Raw genomic sequence first — 18,646 nt, 5'->3', positions numbered from 1 at the left:
TTTATATATTAGGAGGTGTGGAGGGGCGGGGCTGGGGAGGTTGGGCCAATAGGAGCTAAGGAGGGGCGAGGCGGGGCCGAGGTCGGTGGGCGGGGCCAAGCCTTAAGGTGTAGGCGGGGCCGTCCTGTGCACCCTGGAACCGGGTGGGGCAGCTGTCGCGGGGCCTAACCGCTCTCCCAAGCGGTGGTAGGCCACCTGTGCCTTTTCTCTTTAGCACCCCCCCTAGTTGTCCCCAGGACTCAGTGCCAGCCATAGCTGCTGAGTCCTCAGTGTTTCATCCTGTAAAATGGGGAGAACCCCCCCTTTTTTTTGCATTTCAAGGATTCCTAATTCTTTTCATGACTTTCTCTAGGGTTCATCTTTGAACTTTTACCCCATCTACTGTTTCTGAATATGTTTGATAGATTAACTATTAGCTAGTTTCAATTTCAACCCTGCAGTTTCCTCCGAAATCTGCCTTCTCTCTGAGAGGAGGCAAAGTTTCAGGGAGAAGCTGTGGGCTGGGAGTATGGCTTTAGCCTGGAAGATTTGATTTGCAAAAATCGAAGTTGATGGTAGGGAAGAGTGATCTTGAATGAGTTAGAGGAACAGAAACTTGATTGCTTCTCTGGGGGCTGCTGTCTCAGACCAGGTGGGACCATTCCTAGCTGTTCTGCCCATCCTGGTCTCCCTTTCTGGGAACGGGTAGCAAATGGTGCCCGAGGAAGTTTCTTAGATTTATTACGCTTCTTCTCTTGGCGAGACACATGTTTTTGTGTCAGTCAAGTTGGTGTCAGTTGGGTCACATGTTACTGAGGAGGTACCAGCCTCAGGGCCACGTGGGCAGGAGGGAGCGGTCACTGAGGTCAGAGGGAAGGGGAAGTGAGTGTTCCACATTTGTTAGAGGAGAATCGAGGGACTGCTTTGCCAGACGACAAGAGCTGCCAGCTTGGGGAAGAATTTTTTTTTTTTTTAAGCCAGCCAGGCCAAGTCCACTTTCCCTAGCCTCCATCTTGCTTTGGAGTTTAACATCAGCAGAGCTGAGTGGCTATGTGCAAACTGCCACTTTTTTAAAAAATCTTTTTTAATAGGTTTTTATTGATTTTTCATTTTTTAAAAATATATTTTATTGATTTTTTACAGAGAGGAAGGGAGAGGGATAGTTAGAAACATCGATGAGAGAGAAACATCGATCAGCTGCCTCCTGCACACTCCCCACTGGGGATGTGCCCACAACCAAGGTACATGCCCTTGACCAGAATCGAACCTGGGACCCTTGAGTCCGCAGGCCGAAGCTCTATCCACTGAGCCAAACCGGCTAGGGCTGATTTTTCATTTTTTTAAGAGAGGAAGGAAGAGGGGGAGAGAGAGAAACATCAATCGGCTGCCTCCCATCGGCACTCCAACCGGGGATCAAACCCGCAACCTAGGATATGCCCTGACTGGAAATCAAACCAGTGAGTTTTCGGTGCACAGGATGACGCTCACCACACTGAGCCACACCAGCCAGGGCCAAACTGCCACTTTTAAAATCAATCAAACTTCAAGGAGAAGGATCGTATTTCAGGCTCTCCCAAAGCTTCCTGCCCCCCCCCCGGCCCCCCCCAGAGAATTTAAGATAAGGCTAGGGCAGGGGGTTCACTTCTGCAGGGAATTTTCCTAGACCAGGCCCTCTGAGAGTTGGTGTAAGACCCCTTGAAAGTTAGAAAATTTTCAGTAAAAATCTAGAAATAACCAAATTGCCAGAAAGATCACCACCTATTAGAAAAGCAAATTTTGAGCAGAAAGAGATGATTCTGATTATCTACTCTTGACTGTCACCCACCTCCCATAACTTTTACATTTATTTTTTAATACATACTTTTATTGATTTCAGAGAGGAAGGAAGAGGGAGAGAGAAATAGAAACATCAATGATGAGAGAGAAACATTGATGAGCTGCCTCCTGCACGCACCCTACTGGGGATGTGCCCAAAACCAAGGTACAAGCCCTTGACCGGAATCGAACCTGGGACCTTTCAGTCCGCAGACCGACGCTCTATCCACTGAGCCAAACCAGCCAGGTTTTTGACAAACCAACTGGCTTTTGACATTCACTAGCAGTGTGTCCCCAGCCCATGGACACTCATTGGACAGTAAAAGTTGAGCCCCCACTGTGGTCTAGGGGCTGGGGTTGGAATGATGGACAAGGTTGGCAAGATCTCTACCCTTGGTGTTATGAGGGAAGAGGAATTATGAGTAAGGAAATAAACAGAGCAATACAGGGCTAGGAATCAAAAAACAGGAGTATGTGTTCCAGAGTGCTGGGGGGAGGGAGATTTGAAATATAAGGTGACAAATGAGCTGGGACCTGAATGAAAAAAAGGAGCCAATGATGGAGGTGGAGGTGAGGAGAGCATACTTATAGGGCAGTGATGGCGAACCTTTTGAGCTCGGCGTGTCAGCATTTTGAAAAACCCTAACTTAACTCTGCCGTCGTGTCACATATAGAAATTTTTTGATATTTGCAACCATAGTAAAACAAAGATTTATATTTTTGATATTTATATATTTAAATGCCATTTAACAAAGAAAAATCAACCAAAAAAATGAGTTCGCGTGTCACCTCTGACACGCGTGTCGTAGGTTCGCCATCACTGCTCTAGGGGGAAGAGCTGGTGCAAAAGTCTTGAAGCTGGAGGATGGCTGGAGCATTTCAGGAATGAGAGATATTGTGGCTAAAACATCCAGAGTGAGAAAGGCAGGGACTAGAGGGGCCAGATCCCACAGGACCCTATAGGTCATGGGAAGGGCTCTGAATTTTACTTATTCTCTGTGATGGGGAGCCTTGGAGCCTTCTGAATAGTGTTTGTATTTTCAAGGGATCTTATAGATTATAGAGGTAAGAGTGAAGCCAGGAGCTAGTGACAAGGCTGTGGCAGGGATCCAGGCAAGTGATGATGGCAGCTCAGACTTGCATGGTGTTGATGAAGATGGAGAGAAGTGCCCAGCCTTAGGATATATTTTGGAAGAATTATTGACAAGTCTTAGAAATTAACGGGGTATAGAGAATGAGGGAAACCTACATCATTATAGTTAATTTCCCCATCCCCTGTAAGTTCCTTATTGAAGCCATTCTATAGATGAGGAGGGTGAGTTTTCTTTCCCTTTCCTTGGAAGGGCCTCATCTAAGATGTAAAACATTTGGTTATAGGATCTGGTGTCCAAAACAGGCCACCAACTAAGGACACCACCTGTTTTTGTATGGCCCATGAGCTAAGGATGATTTTTACATTCTTAAATGATTGGGGCTGGGGGCGGGGGGGGGGTAGGAATCAAAAGACAACTGATAATGTGTCATGACATGAAAATTATATGAAATTTAATCTCAATGTCTAGAAATAAAGTTTTATTGGCACAGAGCCACACTTGTTTACATATCATCTATGGTTGCTTTTACACTATAATAGCAGAGCTGAGTCATTACAACAGAGACAGTCTGCTCACAAAGCCAAAAACATTGACTGTCTGGCCCTGATCTAGAATCATTCTCCAAAAACATAGCTGTTGCCTTTGAAGACAGGTGCAGCCATTGGTGTTTTTCTTGGTAGTTTCATTGCCAAGGAGTAGCTTTGCTGAGTTATTCCTTTGTTTCATGTGCTCTTCTCCATCAAGAAAGGGGTCTCGTGTTCAAAGAGATGAGGAATGCCTCATGCTGTATAGACCAGGGGTCCTCAAACTACGGCCCGCGGGCCACATGCAAATACAAATATTGTATTTGTTCCCGTTTCGTTTTTTTACTTCAAAATAAGATATGTGCAGTGTGCATAGGAATTTGTTCATAGTTTTTTTTAAAATTGTAGTCCGGCCCTCCAACGGTCTGAGGGACAGTGAACTGACCCCCTGTTTAAAAAGTTTGAGGACCCCTGGTATAGACATTTGTGACCTATTCCTCTTTAGGGAACATCGTAAATAACTCTGCTTAACCCAGTCATCCACAAATGGGGGGTGGGGGGAGCGTTCCCTGGCCAATAATTATGGCACATTTGGCATCCTGTATAGCCCCTCCTGGAGACTGACAATAACAGTTCTGAGAAGGCCTCTAATATAAAAGTTGATTGAACTGTTTTATCCATTCTCCTCCCCCCCTCCCCTGAACTCAGCCTTTTGTCCCTCATTGCCTCCTCCTCCAGTCCCTGAATGGAAGGGCGGAGGTCTTCAGGTTTTGTATCTCGAGGAGAAGAAACCAACAGAGTGTGTGGAGCTTTTAAAGCCCTTTTCTGGTGGGAGGGGCCAAAAAGGACCAGCTCTCCTAGGGCTGAGAAAGCCCAGGCCAGGATTACTCAAAAAGTGCCTTCAGGACTACCTGCCTCAGAATCATCCAGGGGTGGGGTAGCTCAAGCAACAGACTTCAGGGCCATCCCAGACTCTGGGCAGCAGGGCCTGGGAACCTAATTTACCTAGCTCCAAGTGATGCTGATGACATCAGAATCGGATTCCCCCTCAGTGCCTCCTCCCAAGTGCTCGAGGATGGTGCCTATCTTCTTACCCTTCATCTGCACCAGGCACAGGTATTTGTTGAATGAATAATAATAGCAGCCTCCAGCCTAGCCAGTGTGGCTCAATGGGTTGAGCATCATCCCATGCACCAGGAAGTCACTGGTTCGATTTCCGGTTGGGGGATGTACCCAGGATGCAGGCTTGATCCCCAGTGCGAGGCATGCGGGAGGCAGCCCATCGATGTTTTTATCTCTCTCCCTTTCCCTTCCTCTCTCTCTAAAATCAATTAAAATTAAAAAAAAAAATAATAGCAGCTTCCATTTCTCAGTGTTCATTGGGTGCTAGGCTGATCGCATCGGATTTTTACAACAGCCCTATGAATCGGCTGTTCTCATCACAGTCAGGTGACAGATGGGGAAACAGGTCAATCATATGTTCATGAATTAGGAGACAGGCCATGGTTCTTGTCGGTCGAGGTGGGTCTGCCACAAGGCAGTTGGGTGATGATTTGCTATAGTGCCTTGAGCACTTGAGCTAGGCCAGAGTTTGGACTTAATGGCGTGAGGAGCCCCTGGGAGGTGACCTCTCTAATACTGGCAGGAAGGAGTCTGGGGAGGGTGGAGGCCATGTGTGTGGCAGACAGCAGCCTCTTGCCTCTCTAGATGGGCAGGCTCCCCAGGCTGCCTGAGTTACCAGCAGGGAATCACTGAGACTGGCCACCCATCCGCAGTGCCCAGTGGACAGCTCCCCAACGGCCTCTGCCCCTCTGTCCCTAATGACCTGGCCTGGTAGGTAAGGTAGCCCCAGGGCTCTGCCAGCTCTGCCTATGCCAGCCAGCGGAGCCCTTCAGCTCCTCCCCAGCCTACCCTAAGCCCAGCAAGTGGGCACACCCAAGTGCAGACAGAAGCCCCTTTTCCTTTGTGCTCCGCGGCCAAGAGGCAGGACCTGGCGGCTCTTCCTCTTTCCTGAAGCTTTGTCAGAGGGTCCTGGGTAATGATATGGACCAGAGCCATTTCCTAAGTGCTTATTCTGTGCTGGGTGCTTGGCCAAGCTTGCCCACTCGACTAGACTGAACTCCTCAGCCACCCTGCCTTGTCGTCCTGCCGTCCTCCCATTTTATAGACGGGACACTGGAGGCCCAGGGAGGGGAGGCTCTTTTTCAAGTCACACGGCTAGGAGATAGCCAAGTTCAAGTCCTGACTTGGACAGCTCTTGGGTCCGAGGAAGGGAAATAAAGGGAAACCATTGTGCTGCCCAGCATCCCTCAGGCTGCTCAGGTGAGCTCCCTGCTCACCATTTCTGCTGCTTTAACAGGGGCCCAGGGCAGGTGGCTAACCTCTGGGAGCAAGGGGTGAAGGGGAGGGGAGGAGGGAAAGGGTTCCCTCAGGTCTCCTGACCTGAAAATCTACTGATTGTGAGAAATAAATGAACCCGGCTCCCTGAGTAGGGCTGGGGGCTACGAGGGCATCTGGAGACCAGAGAGACCTGGATTCAACTCCTTCACTCCCTGTTGCTGCACAACCTTCAGCAGCTCACCCCAGAGCCTAGCTTTGCTCATCTGTAAAATGGGCATGGTGGCTCCTCCTTCACTAGGCTGCTGTGAGGAGGCAATCACAGCAAAGAGCTCCTGGGGCTTCTCCTCACGGAGCAGCAGTTGTTTTTCTCCTCTTTCCCCTTAAAAATCCCATTCTTGCCGAAACCGGTTTGGCTCAGTGGATAGAGCGTCGGCCTGCGGACTGAAAGGTCCTGGGTTCGATTCCGGTCAAGGGCATGTACGTTGGTTGCGGGCACACCCCCAGTAGGAGATGTGCAGGAGGCAGCTGGTCGATGTTTCTCTCTCATCGATGTTTCTAACTCTCTATCCCTCTCCCTTCCTCTCTGTAAAAAATCAATAAAATATATTTAAAAAAAAAATCCCATTCTTAAGTTGGATCTCAGGCAGGGCTGTCAAACTCAAATCCAGGGGCAAGGCGGGGCAGGGCCATGAAGGTGTAGGGCTGGAGCTTTACCTCTGAACCACTCAAGCATTTGTTCCACTGATCTTAGATGCTCAGGAGCTGGGGATGGGGTGCCTTGGGAGATGGGGGGCCGAAACTCCCGGCCCATCCCCTGCTGAGGCAGTCTGCAAGAGGGATGCCTTGCCTAGCCTGGCATCTGGGAGAGGAACCATGACCGGTTAGTAGCCAGAAAGGCTGCCTCTGCCTAGTCAGATGGGCCTCAGAAGTAGCAGTGGCTGCTGGGCCTGCCCCGTGGCCCAGAGGGCACTCTCTCCATGATAAGCTCACATCTGGTGTGTTCACCTATAACTGCCTCAGGCAAAGGCCTGATAGCTTCTGTGGCCATAAGCAGTTTGGGGAAGGGGGTGTGGACCTTTCTGGTACCCCACTGGGAATGATACCCAGCCAAGAATCCAAGCCCAGATGGTGGGCACATAGGAAGCTAGCATGGGCTGGCTGGCAAACTTGACCCAAGACTTTCCTTTCCAGCAATTAGCTGATTAGTCAAGTGCTCAGAGCACCCAGGGTTCAGCCTTGCTGCTTCCACGCTCTGTGGCCTGGGGCAAACTCTGTAACCTTTAACCTCTCTGAGCCTCTGCTCCTCATCTGGCATTCTGAACCCAAACCCAGATGTGATGGTTGCACAGTTTAAAATAAAATAATGTAAAGCACAGTGCCCAGCCTGTAGGAACCCTCAGAGCACTGTACCATTTGTCCCTGGGTGAGAGCCCAACTGAGTTCCTCCTGGCACCAGGGGCTGGGACAGAAGAAGACAGGAGTCCTGGGCAGGGCTAAGTGGAAGAGGTGCAGACCCGCCTCGGTCCATACCCAGTGCCTCTGTAGTGCTGGGTTGGTTACATTTGGCCGCCAGCCTCGGTATTTAATTAAGTCAGTGATGAACCCAAATGTGTCTCTAGGGAGCCAGGAGCTGTCCCTGGCTTCCTCTGCCTGTAGATTAATTTTTGTTTTTCCTTCTTTTGTTGTTTCTTTTTTTCCTCTTCCCCCCCTCCCCTTCTTCCCAAGGAAGAAAAAAAAGCCTTATTTATTATCATTTTCCCCACTGTTGGCATGGCAACACAGGCGTACGTTACTGAGCTACAGGCAACCCCGCAACCCTCCCAGCCGCCACAGGCCCAGCCCCAGCCACCGCCATCAGCGGCACCCCAGCCCCCTCAGCCACCTGCCACTGCCGCCACCCCCCAGCCTCAGTACGTCACCGAGCTGCAGAGCCCCCAGCCCCAGGCACAGCCACCGGGCAGCCAGAAGCAGTATGTGACGGAGCTGCCGGCTGCCCCCACGCCCTCACAGCCAGCGGGCACACCTGCCCCGTCCTCAGTGTCCCAGCAGTACATCGTGGTCACCGTCTCTGGTAAGTGGACATGTGTGTGGGGCCAGGGTGCTCTTTAAACAACTCCAAGAGGAGCTTTGGGGAGCATCCTGCCAGTGAGGGCTGTCACTTACTGTGCCTGTTATCAGGGTGGCAGCTTTCAAACTCTCCAGGATTCCCAGGTGAGACTTGGGGAACATCTCTGGGGAAGGAGTTACCAGGCCAGACAGGGAGGCCTCTGTGCCCCCGACTCCTCCCCACCAGGGCAGCTCTAAGAGCTGTTTCTGTCTATCCCCAAGTGAGATGTCACTTGAAGAAAGGATTGGGCAGTGGAGTTAAAGTTCATAAACATCTGCTGGAGAGGAGGCGAGCACACGGCCGCTGTGCAGTAGTCCTGGCCTCACTGCGCACCAGCCCCTTGGCTGCCCTGCCTCAGTTTCCTCATCCAGAAAAGGTTCCTAATGGTTTCATGCGCTCAGGGGATGTGTGTGAGGTGGGGGCACTTCAGGGAGATTGGCTGGAGGGCCTGAAGGCATCACCTCCCTCCGTTCTCATTTCATTTTTGGCAGGACTTGGGCCAAGCAGGGCTCTTGGCTGGACAAGTTCAAGAGTATGTAGCCAAGAGTTCCTGTTTCTCACTGTGCCCACCCCTTAAAGCCATGGAGCAAATGACCAGGAAGCTTGGGTCATGGCGCCTGTGCAGCCTTCCTAGAGCATCTCACCCACACCCCAGTCTTACCAGGACAAGGCCAGACCGGGCAGAGGGAACCCAGAGCAGAGGGTTCGGACAGGCGGTCACTCCCCTGAGGGGAAGTGTATAGCTCAGACCAGGACTGGGCGTTGTTAGTGGTTTCCAGTGTGCTCTGAGGAGGGGGGAGGATGCAGCAAAACTCCCAGTTGAGGCTGGCCCAGATCTTTGGGCGTGAAAAAGGAAGTGGCAGGGGGTCACAGTGCATTCTGGGGGCTGTGGAAGGAGCAGATCAAGACTGAGTTTAGGACCATAGATGATAGTTAAATATGTGGCAACTGACATGACTCCATGGGACTAGGACAGATGCAGCCGGGGCCCTGGGCAGCATCCTGGAGATTCCTGGCAGTGTCAGTGTCCCCAGAGAGGGCCGGGGGTGGGGCACGCAGGAGCTCGGAGCATTGGCGCTTTACCACACAGATGGTGTGGAGGGATGGTACATGAGAGCCATGCGGAGCATACTGGGTCAGGGGTCCTCAAACTACGGCCCGCGGGCCACATGCAAATACAAATATTGTATTTGTTCCCGTTTTGTTTTTTTACTTCAAAATAAGATATGTGCAGTGTGCATAGGAATTTGTTCATAGTTTTTTTTAAACTATAGTCCGGCCCTCCAACGGTCTGAGGGACAGTGAACTGACCCCCTGTTTAAAAAGTTTGAGGACCCCTGCACTGGGTTGAGGCCAGGCCATGGGCATGGCCAGGGTTTCCAGGCCACAGATCTCTGGTGGGTTCTCAGTGCTGCCCAGCAATCCTGCTACATCTTCTCACTAGCATACCACCCACTGTCCGAGAAACCCACTTCCCCTCTGCCCCCTAACCTCTTTCACCTCCATCTCTGCGTTCTTGATCCCTGACCCTGCTGCTGACCGCACTGGGGACAGGGTGTCGTCATGTGATGAGAAGAACCCCACTCCCTCCCCCAGCCAGCCTCCCAGCTCCATCTCATCCACCAGCTTCACCTGTCCCGGGCCGCCCCCTCTGTGACTTGCTGCTGCCATCACAGCCTCGTCCTTCGATCCCTATCTTGCATTCTTTCTCACCTGCCCACAAAGATGGAACAGATCCCATTTTAACCAGGACCCCCACCCCCAGGCCCTGCATCCCCTCCAGCTGCCACTAGTGTCTTCCCTTTAAGTCAGGATTTGTCTTTCCTTCCTTACCCCAAGCTCTCTCCCCAGCCACCCATACCTTTCCTCCCAGAGATGCCCTCTGGCCCTGGTCTCCACCCACCTCCCTGCCACTCCTTCTCTGTCCCCTTTGCTGCTTCCTTCTCATCTCTCTGGCCTCATCTGCAATGACCTCATCAGATCTGGGGCCTCCTCTTCACTCCAGTGACTCATCCTTCATTGGGGCCTTGTCTAATGTCTCTGCTTTTAATGCCACCTCTATGCTGACAATACCCATATTGAGGTCTGTGCCCTGGGCCACAGCCCAGAACCCCAGGATCCTGTGTCCAGCTTCCTCTGACCATCTACTCGGTTGAATAGGCCTCTCAAGTCACCATGGCCAAATGCAACTCTGGATTCCCCCCAATTCAAACCTGCCCTCCTTTGAGCCTTCCTCGTCCTCATAAACACCACCCCCAGGCCCGGCTCAGCTTTGATTCCTCTTACCCATCCTCCAGCAAGCAAGGCCTCTTGGCTTCCCCTCCTAAACCCAGCCATCTCTCCTGCCTCCATGGCCCCCAGCATGGTCCAGCTTCCACCCTCACCCTTCACAGTCCTCCCCCTACAGCAGCTAGAGGGAACCTATTGACAATAGTCATAGGTCCCTTAACATCCCAGCTCAACCCAGCTGATTCCAAGGCAGGTGACTGGGCACTCTCTGAGAAACCCTGGCCTGGGCTTTCTGGGTCCTAGGACAACTGCTCCTTTGGGCCCCTCCCATAGGAAAGGGCTTTAAACTTTCCACACTTGCTGTGCCCCTGCAATGAGCACCCAACCTCCTGACCCTGGCCTGCAAGTTCTGCTGGCTGCTCGGCCCCACCTGGCCCCACTGTGCTCTCAAACCCTTGCTCTAGCCTCACTGGCCTGCCTGCAGCTCTACAAACCCACCAGGCTCGGTCCAGCCTCAGGGCCTTTGCACTCTGAGTGCTCTCTGCCTGGAGCACTCCACCCTAGATCTTCTGGAGTTTCCTCCCTCCTGTTTTTCCAGTCTCTGCTCAGATGCCACCTCCCTGACGCCCATACCACCTCACGGGCACTCTCACTCCTTGCCTCTTTACTTTGCTTTATTTTTCTTAATATCACCACCTGTAGTGATGACAGTGGTGATATCTACCTCCATTATCTGTGAGGGCGGAGCTCTGTCTACTGAGTCTCGGTGGAATGGTCGGTGAACGCCCACATGAATGCTGGCCTGACCCCGTGCAGCCCTCACAACCGGTCAGCCCCTGGGCCACCAAGAGCAGGTGGGAGGCCTTCCTTGGCACAGGTGGAGGGCTTTGCTCAGCTCCAGGGCATTGCTTGGCTCTGGACCTCCTGGGTGCTGGCTTTAGCTGCCTTCTGGTCTAGGGTCTCTAGAGCAAGGGTCTAGAATGGGTGCACAACTCCAGGCCCCAAAACTCCCCAAATCCCAGCCCATCCCCTCTGTTCCCCTCCGTTCCTCCAGCTCCTCCAGTTCTTCCTGGAACTACCCCCACGGAGGCCCTGTGCTTAGAGGTCAAGGTTATCCATGGTCTCTTGGGTCTCAGTAGGACTCTTACTAGCTGTGGGGCTGGGGAGGTGCCCCCCAGTCCTCCCACCGTGCTGCAGGGCGCTCTCGGCTATTGGCATGACTCTTGGGATCCCTTCTTTGGCAGTGGCTTAGTCATCTTTTACAGTGGTCTTAGGAGATTTCTTTCTTCTGCTGCTCCTGAATCTGGCAGGAGTGAGCTATCCCCAGAAGGGTGTCTGGGTGATGTTTCCTAGATCTGTTCTGAGGAAGGGGAGGTTGGCTAGCACCCTGCAACTGCACTTGCTGCTCTGTCGACCCCTCCCCCATCCCCTTGCAGTGATTTCCTAGGGGGTCTACTGTGACCTTCTTCCAGGTTAGTGTCTCTTTGTATCTAAGGGTGGCCTCTGGGCCATGTGAGCCAGTCCTGGGGTAGGGAGGTGGAGCTGTAAGTGACACCAGCAAATGCAGCAAGGTGCCTGGGGCTCCTCCAGGGCCAGAAGCAATCTGAGCTGACCAGGGACCCAGGGAGTTTCAGGGAGGGGGCAGGGAAGGGCCTGGACCCAGACTTGGAGCCCAGGCTGGCAGCCAGCCAAGGCGGCACCAGAAGGCAGGTCATCCAGCTCTGTCCTCGTGGGCTCTGCCCTAAGGTGACTTTGGAGGTGATGGGAAAGCAGCTCAAGTTTCTCTGCTCAGAAACAATCTTCTAGATCCATGAATCCCATCTTCAGAGGCCACCAGACTCTTGCCAGAAACTCGAGGTGGAAAGAGGGCTCTGTGGGTCCTGGCAGTGTCCCCAGGACAGTGAAACCAAGCCTGCCTGCCAGGGATGGGGCTAGCCTGAAGCAGGGACCATGTCCAGCTTCTCTTCCCTGCTTCTCTCTCACTTGGAGTCCTTGGGAGTCCCAAAGACTTGTGCCTGGGAGAGGGGCATGGAGGGTGGGGGGGTGTGGTTTCCTCACTGAGGTCAGGACTGACAAGGGACCCAGGACCATGGGAGCAGCAGAGGCCTAGAGGTCCCCCTCCCCCAAGTTCTCCTGACTGAAATCATCCCTGGGAGCAAAGGACTAGGAGGGAGAGGGCCACACTACCCCATCTATTGTCCGTGGGGAATGGGCCTCTCAGCTTCCCCCAAGTAGCTCATGGCATTGGAGGTATGAATGGGTCTTGAAGGGGAAGTGCAGGGTCCAGGGAAGATGAGATACTCATCAGACTGAGGGACAGGAAATCAGCTGCCACTTCCTGACTAGAGTCTTGAGACAGTGGGGCCCTCCCTGATCTCATGCACATGCCTAGAACGGAGATGGCAGATAGACAGATGCAAACGCTCTCAGACTCCCCACTCCCCGACACACACACCTTAGGCAAGACACAGGCAGACAGGGGCCGCACAGGAAGCCCCTCATCCGAGGAATAGACTCTGACACCTTACCTGCTCATCTTCCTTTGTCCCAGCCTGGGGGCCACCCCAGACACAGGAGACGGGCAAGACTGCTTCCCAGGCTTCCCTGTCCCAGACAGATGTCTGGTATTCTGAGGGTCCCGCTCGAGGATCAGCCTTGGCGTTTTCATCAGAGCCTCTGGGCCTAGAAGGTGTCAGGGACCAGCCCTCCCACCCCCTGCAACTCACTGCCCACTCCGCGTCAGACCAAACCTGCCACAGGCCTCCTTGGTTGGGCATCATCCCTTGGGCTGGGCTCCACAGACACCCAGGTGTGCTGGGCTCCTCACGTGACTCAGGGTTTTCTCAGGTTTCTTCCAGGGGGGCCTCTGAGGGAGGGCCTCCTCCCTCACAGCTCAGGAAAGATTCCAGCAAAACAGGAATCCATGCTTTCTGGAACTGGCTGCAGAGGCAGCTGGCCAAGCAGGCCTGGGGTTATCCTAATGCCGGCCCCAAATGTGACCAATGGAAGGCTTCCCCCAGTACCTCCTCCCACATCTGGCCACTACTCCCCACTACCTAACACACACATTCATGTGCTCTGCTCCAGACTTGGCCCCTGAGGTTCTTGCGTCTACCTGGGGTAGCCCTTTTGCTCTGGCTGGGCCCTTCTCCTGGTATTTCCACATAACCAAGGCCCAGCTCCTTGCTTTGGAGGCTGAGTCCCACCCTGGGATGCTCTGGACCTTGTGTTGTCCCCATAGGCCCCTGTACCCACATGCCTGAGTCTGCACACCACTGCCCATGGGGCCTCGCCCAGGTGTGACCTACGACTCGGGGTTCCATGCATAGCGTGAGATTCATGTGGGCACAGACATGGGCCGGTGTCCTGGCCTGCCTGTTCCCAGCTGGGTGACCTCGGGCAAGTCAGTTTCTTTCTTCCAGTCTCTGTAGCCTTATCTGAAATTAGGGCTAATAAAAGTTCCTTCCATCTCCAGCTGCCCAGGAAGACCCTAGTGCAGCTCCTGGGGCACCAGAAGCACTATAGTTAGTCCTAGCCCTCCTTGTCCACCCCGCCCCCCCCCAATCTTGCCAGGGGACCCAGGAAGTGGGGCTGGGTCCTTGGCTGTCTGTGTCAGCACATTAGAGGGCAGGCACGTGTGTGCCCCCAGCCCCACCCCAACCTCTGGAACTGTTGGGAGCAAATCAGGTCACACAGGGGGGCAGGATAAGTGGCTTCCTGGCTGGGGGGAGGGTCTCCCAGCCCACATCTTTCAGGAACACTTCACCCTCCATGCCCTCGCCCCCCAGCTCTCGTTAATCACTCAGTGAAATGTGCATGAAACTCTACCTGTGCCGGTCTGATAGTATCTCTGGGTACCAGCCTCCCTCCTGTCCGTGCAGTGCAGTCCCAGCCCCAGCCCCAGCCCCTAGGAGGCCCTGCTTGGCCACACCTGCTGGGAGGGGAGTGTTTATTCCAAGAGGGCAGCTGGGAGCTCTGCTTCCACAGGGGGGATTAGCTCTCCAAGGTTGCAGGTATAATAAACCTGCCCTCGAGCCCTGCTGTTTCCGAAGAGGTGGGCCAGGAGTGAGGAGCACAGGGCAGGCTCCCCCGGACACAGGACGGGGGGACGGACGGTGAGGGGGCACCATGTTCTATGATTGCCTCTTCTCGGCTGCCCTTCAGCGTGAGTACCAGCCTGCCCCCACTCCACTGAGGACAGAAAGGCTGGGACAGTGGAGAGGGAGGGGGCTCTCAGCCACTGGCCTACAAGGTCTTCTGGGACCACTCCTCTAATCAGCTGCAATTCCTGGGAAGCCACAGGCCATTTCAGGGAAGGTGGCTGCAGCACCTATTCCTTCCAGGGCTACCGAGGTGGGAGGCCAGTCACTGCCTGGCTACAAGTCCTGTCTGTTGGGAAAAGGGGGTTCGGCCCTCCAGGCCTCCACTGCATCATGGCTTTCTGGTTACCCCTTCCAGTCTGGCTGTGGGATAAGGAGGGTGGGGGTGGGGCTGCTTCTGGATATAAGGGTCCTTCTGGCCTCCACCCCAATGAACATGGGCAGGGCTGACCAGGGGGCAGACAGGACTCTTGCAGAGGCCTGGCCCCATCAAGGGTCTGCCTCAGATTGTATCATCCCATCCACATGGGCTCAGGCTCAGGCTCAGGCTCAGGGTGGGAGCAGGGGCAGAGGCAGAGCAGACCCTATGACTCCTCCTCCCAGAAGGTGCCATGCGGGCCAGTGAGACTGTGTCAGAGGCCAGCCCAGGCTCTACGGCCAGCCAGACTGGAGTCCCCACTCAGGTGGTTCAGCAGGTGCAAGGAACCCAGCAGGTAGGACACACCCCTTCCCAGGGCCAGGTGGGTAGGGCACATGAGGGAGGCAGTGGGGCTGTGGCTAAGGGTACCTGGCCTTCCCTCCCTGATCCACTGCCAGAGCCATCTGCTTACCTGTCCTTATCAAGATGTTCATTTCAGCTGCCCCTCCACCCACCTGGGCTGGTCCTCATGGGGAAATCAGCACGACTCAGGGCTTTCCTTTTTGCCCCCGCAGCGGCTGCTGGTCCAGACAAGTGTGCAGACCAAGCCAGGCCACATGTCACCCCTCCAGCTCACCAACATCTCTGTGCCCCCGCAGGTAAGTCTGTCATGTCTGGCCCTGGCCCTCACAGCCTTCCCAGGGTGCAGAACCAGCCCTTGATAGCCTTCGGGGATCTGCCCTCACCAGCATCTAGGACATGAGCCCATATAGGGGCTGCCCCGCCCACTGCTTCCAGCCGGTGAGACTGTTAGTCGGGGCTCATCAGGGAAGGAGGAGCCGCACAAATCACCTTAACAGAAAGAACTACGATTGGCAGTCAGAAAGGTGGCTTGCAGGTCCAGCTGGTCCCCAAGCAGAGAACCCAAGGCCAGTTTAGGTGCCGACAGCCTGTAGGCAGCACAGGGACTGCAAGGGCTCTGCTCTGTCCCCTGGAAGGCTATAGGTGGCATGCCGGCCTCCGTACAGACCAGGGCAGTCCTGTCAGGTTCAGGGGTGAAACTCCCTGGACACAAACCCTGGCTCTGCTGCTTATGGGCTCCAAGACCTCAGGCAAGCACAATTGCTGTACTGAGCCTCACTGTCAACCTCTGAAGTGGGGATAAGGACTGTGCTGCATCCGGGCTTGTCTGGGAGATTCAGTGAGCTAAGCATGCAGCACTGGGATGTTGTCTGACTCAACACAGATGCGCGTTAATGCTCATTAAAACTGTGCAGCTTGTCATCAGTGAACTGTGGTGCTTCTCCCTCCCGGCTCCAGGCTCTCCCCACGCAGCGGCTGGTAGTGCAGAGCACAGCCCCGGGCGTCAAAGCAGGCCAAGTCTCCCTGACAGTGCATGGCACCCAGCAGGTGCACTCACCCCCTGAGGTAGGTGGTGGCTCTGTCAGCTACCCTCCCCACTTCCTTCTCCCCAGGTTAGCCATGTACCCCCATAGTATACTAAGCCCACTTGCTCTCCAGAATCCTCCAGCCCTCTCCACCCCCAGCTCTGATACCCTCTTTGACCCCGGGCAGGGTGGCTTGGCTGCCCGATTCCTGATCCTGCCACCTTCAGGAGGAGTTAGTTTCCTCCCCCACCCCGAGTTGAGATGGGCCTCAGCTCCAGCTCAGGAATGCATCGCAGGAGGCAAAGTAGGCCCCTCTGCCCTCTACAGGCTGGGTAGAGACACTTCCTCGGACCACAGGGTGGGATCTGGGGACCCCCAAATATCTTCAAGAGTGTTAGAAGCAGGTAGGCAGGCCATGGGGCTGGAGCATGGGTGTCCACATTAGGAGCTTGGGTTCAGATTCCCTAGCTCAGCCATTTTCTCCTGGAGGACTCTGGGAAGGCCCTCAGAGCCTTCTGTGCCCAGAGTTTTCTACATATAAAGTAGCTAATGATACCAGCATGGCCCAGAGCTCACAGGGGCTCTGTAACCAGCTTACCCGGGGGCAGTGCCTGGTGCCACCACTCATAGCTGCGTAGCTCTGGGGCATGTCCATTGCCATCTGTGCCTCAGCATATCTGGAAATTAGGTTGTCTTTCCTTATCTCAGGGCTGCGGCCTCTCCAGTTATGGAGGCAGCAGATGGCCTGGGCTGAGGCTGGAGTCCAGCTATCTTCACTGGGGAAGATGGGTCTGCTCACCAGCACCTCTGGGCTGAATCGCCAGCCGTACCCAGTAGTGGCCAGCTTGTGGCCAGGACTAGACATTTGGGTGCACAGAATGCAGCCGGTTACCAGTGTAGGTGGTTGGGACATGTCCCCACTGGCTGTTGCCGCCCCCAACAGCTCTTGGGGATAGCCCTCCTGAGAAGGGTTTTATCAGGCATCACTCCGTGTTTTCTTTCCTTGTAGCGGTCGCCAGTGCAGGCCAACAGCTCCTCCAGCAAGACGGCTGGGGCCCCCACGGGCACGGTGCCACAGCAGCTGCAGGTCCACGGCGTCCAGCAGAGTGTCCCTGTCACCCAAGAGGTGCCAGGCCAAGGCGGGCGGCAGCTGGGGCGAGGGGTCCTGGCCAGGCAGCCTCTATAGCCTTCTAGGGCTGTGAGAGCTGGGCAGATGGGAGTCCTGCCACCGGGAACTTTGGCAAGCGCTTCTGCCTCTCTCCAGACCCAGCACCCTACTCTAAATAATGGCTTCTGTCCTGGGGCCTAGGGTCAGTGTGGTTGGAGCTGCTGTGAGGATGAAATGTGGTCCTGTGGGAGGCACCTAACCCTGAGCAGGCGCTAGAAACAACTTTGAGAAACAACTTTGACCTCTTTGGGCCGATTTGCCTGCAGGAGCCCCAAGGCCAAGTCCTGGCTCACTCCTAAGAGACTCAGGGAGAAGCCCTAGCCTCCAATCCGTTTCCAGCATTCTGGAGGAGGTGGTGCTCTGAGCCACCAGCCATGGTACCCAGGGCAGGTTAGGTGAGAGGTGAGGGTTGTCTGTCATCTGGTTGTTATCACTGACACTGGTGCATTCCCAACCCTCAGAAACCGGATAAAAGCATAGATCCTCTCCCCAAAGGAAGCAGAACTGTACCCCAAAGGAATCACGGATATTCTGCCTGGCATCACAGCCCCTCTGAATATCCAGACCTGGGTTTGAGTCTATGCCGCACGACTCATCACTTCCCCACCCCACCCAGCCTCTGTCCCTCACTGTGCCCTGAAGGTGATACCTGAATCCCCACCATAGCATAGAAGTGAGGACTGGGAATCCTGGACATGGGAGGGTGGGATAAGCCTGAAGGGAGTGGAGCCAGAGAGCAGGGACTCCCTCAGCCAGTTTCTAGTTCAGCTCTCAGCCTTGTCACTTCCCCTCAGCCTTGCCTTGCTGAGCCTGGATTCCACACCTGGAACAGTGCCCAGGGTCAATGTGGTAATGAACCTGGAAGGCACTTGGTGCAGGGCCGGCTGTGAGAAGTTGGAGAAGGTGGCCTCTTTCTTACCAGGCTGCTCCCAGGCTTATATGAGTGCCTATGGGCCGGGGGTGGGTGCTTAGGGATGGGTTTGCCACCATCATTGCCGTTATCACCGTGGTCTGATTCCCTTTTCCCTCCCCAGAGGTCTGTGGTCCAGGCCACTCCGCAGGCACCCAAAGCCAGCCCTGTGCAGCCACTCACGGTGCAGGGGCTCCAGCCAGTTCATGTGGCTCAAGAGGTACTATAGCTCCCCCACCTACATCTGGGCAGACTGGGGCTGGTCCTGGGCTGGACTGGGGAGGGTTGCAGGCCCCTCAGGCCGCAGGGAGGGAATAGAGCGCCCCCTGGGGTCCTAAGGGCCTAGCCCCACACTGGGCTCCACCTCTGGCTGTGGGCTTCCCCTTCCCTGGCACCTGGCATTTTAGGGCCCAGGTTTTGCTGAGATAATAATCTGGGGTCCCATCTCCCTGAGACGCGACGCAGGGATCTTCTGGTCGGGCTGCTGCGCGAGCTCAGCATCCCGGTGGGCGGAGGCCTGAAGCCCTGGTTACCCCGCAGTGTCTCTGTTTGTCCTCCAGAGCTCAGGCAGTCAGTTTCCCGCTAGGAAGGCAGAGCAGCGAGAGCGCAGGCCCACGCCGCCGCCGCCGCCGCC

The 18,646-nt window shown here is 54.8% G+C and overlaps 1 protein-coding gene across 6 annotated transcripts in view; it reads left to right on the top strand.

Annotated features, from left to right (window-relative positions):
* RFX1 (regulatory factor X, 1 (influences HLA class II expression)) overlaps positions 1–18,646 on the top strand; it is a 34,254-nt gene that overhangs the window by 519 nt on the left and 15,089 nt on the right. Inside the window, exons 2-7 of one of the 6 annotated variants that reach the window (XM_014529430.1) lie at positions 7,478–7,823; positions 14,795–14,901; positions 15,122–15,205; positions 15,867–15,974; positions 16,944–17,060; positions 18,137–18,232. In XM_014529430.1, coding sequence (XP_014384916.1) covers positions 7,523–7,823; positions 14,795–14,901; positions 15,122–15,205; positions 15,867–15,974; positions 16,944–17,060; positions 18,137–18,232 — 813 coding nt within the window. In that variant the 5' untranslated portion in view covers positions 7,478–7,522. Of the gene's footprint in view, positions 1–7,477; positions 7,824–14,791; positions 14,902–15,121; positions 15,206–15,866; positions 15,975–16,943; positions 17,061–18,136; positions 18,233–18,646 lie in introns of all 6 variants that reach the window. The other 5 variants (XM_014529431.1, XM_005881597.2, XM_014529429.1 and 2 more) reach the window with 5 other exon arrangements.

This window comes from Myotis brandtii, unplaced genomic scaffold (assembly GCF_000412655.1).
Source record: "Myotis brandtii unplaced genomic scaffold, ASM41265v1 scaffold680, whole genome shotgun sequence".
In the NCBI taxonomy this organism is placed as follows: domain Eukaryota; kingdom Metazoa; phylum Chordata; class Mammalia; order Chiroptera; family Vespertilionidae; genus Myotis; species Myotis brandtii.
The sequence above is the reverse complement of the archived record's forward strand: the minus strand, read 5'-3'. Positions and strand labels throughout refer to the sequence as shown.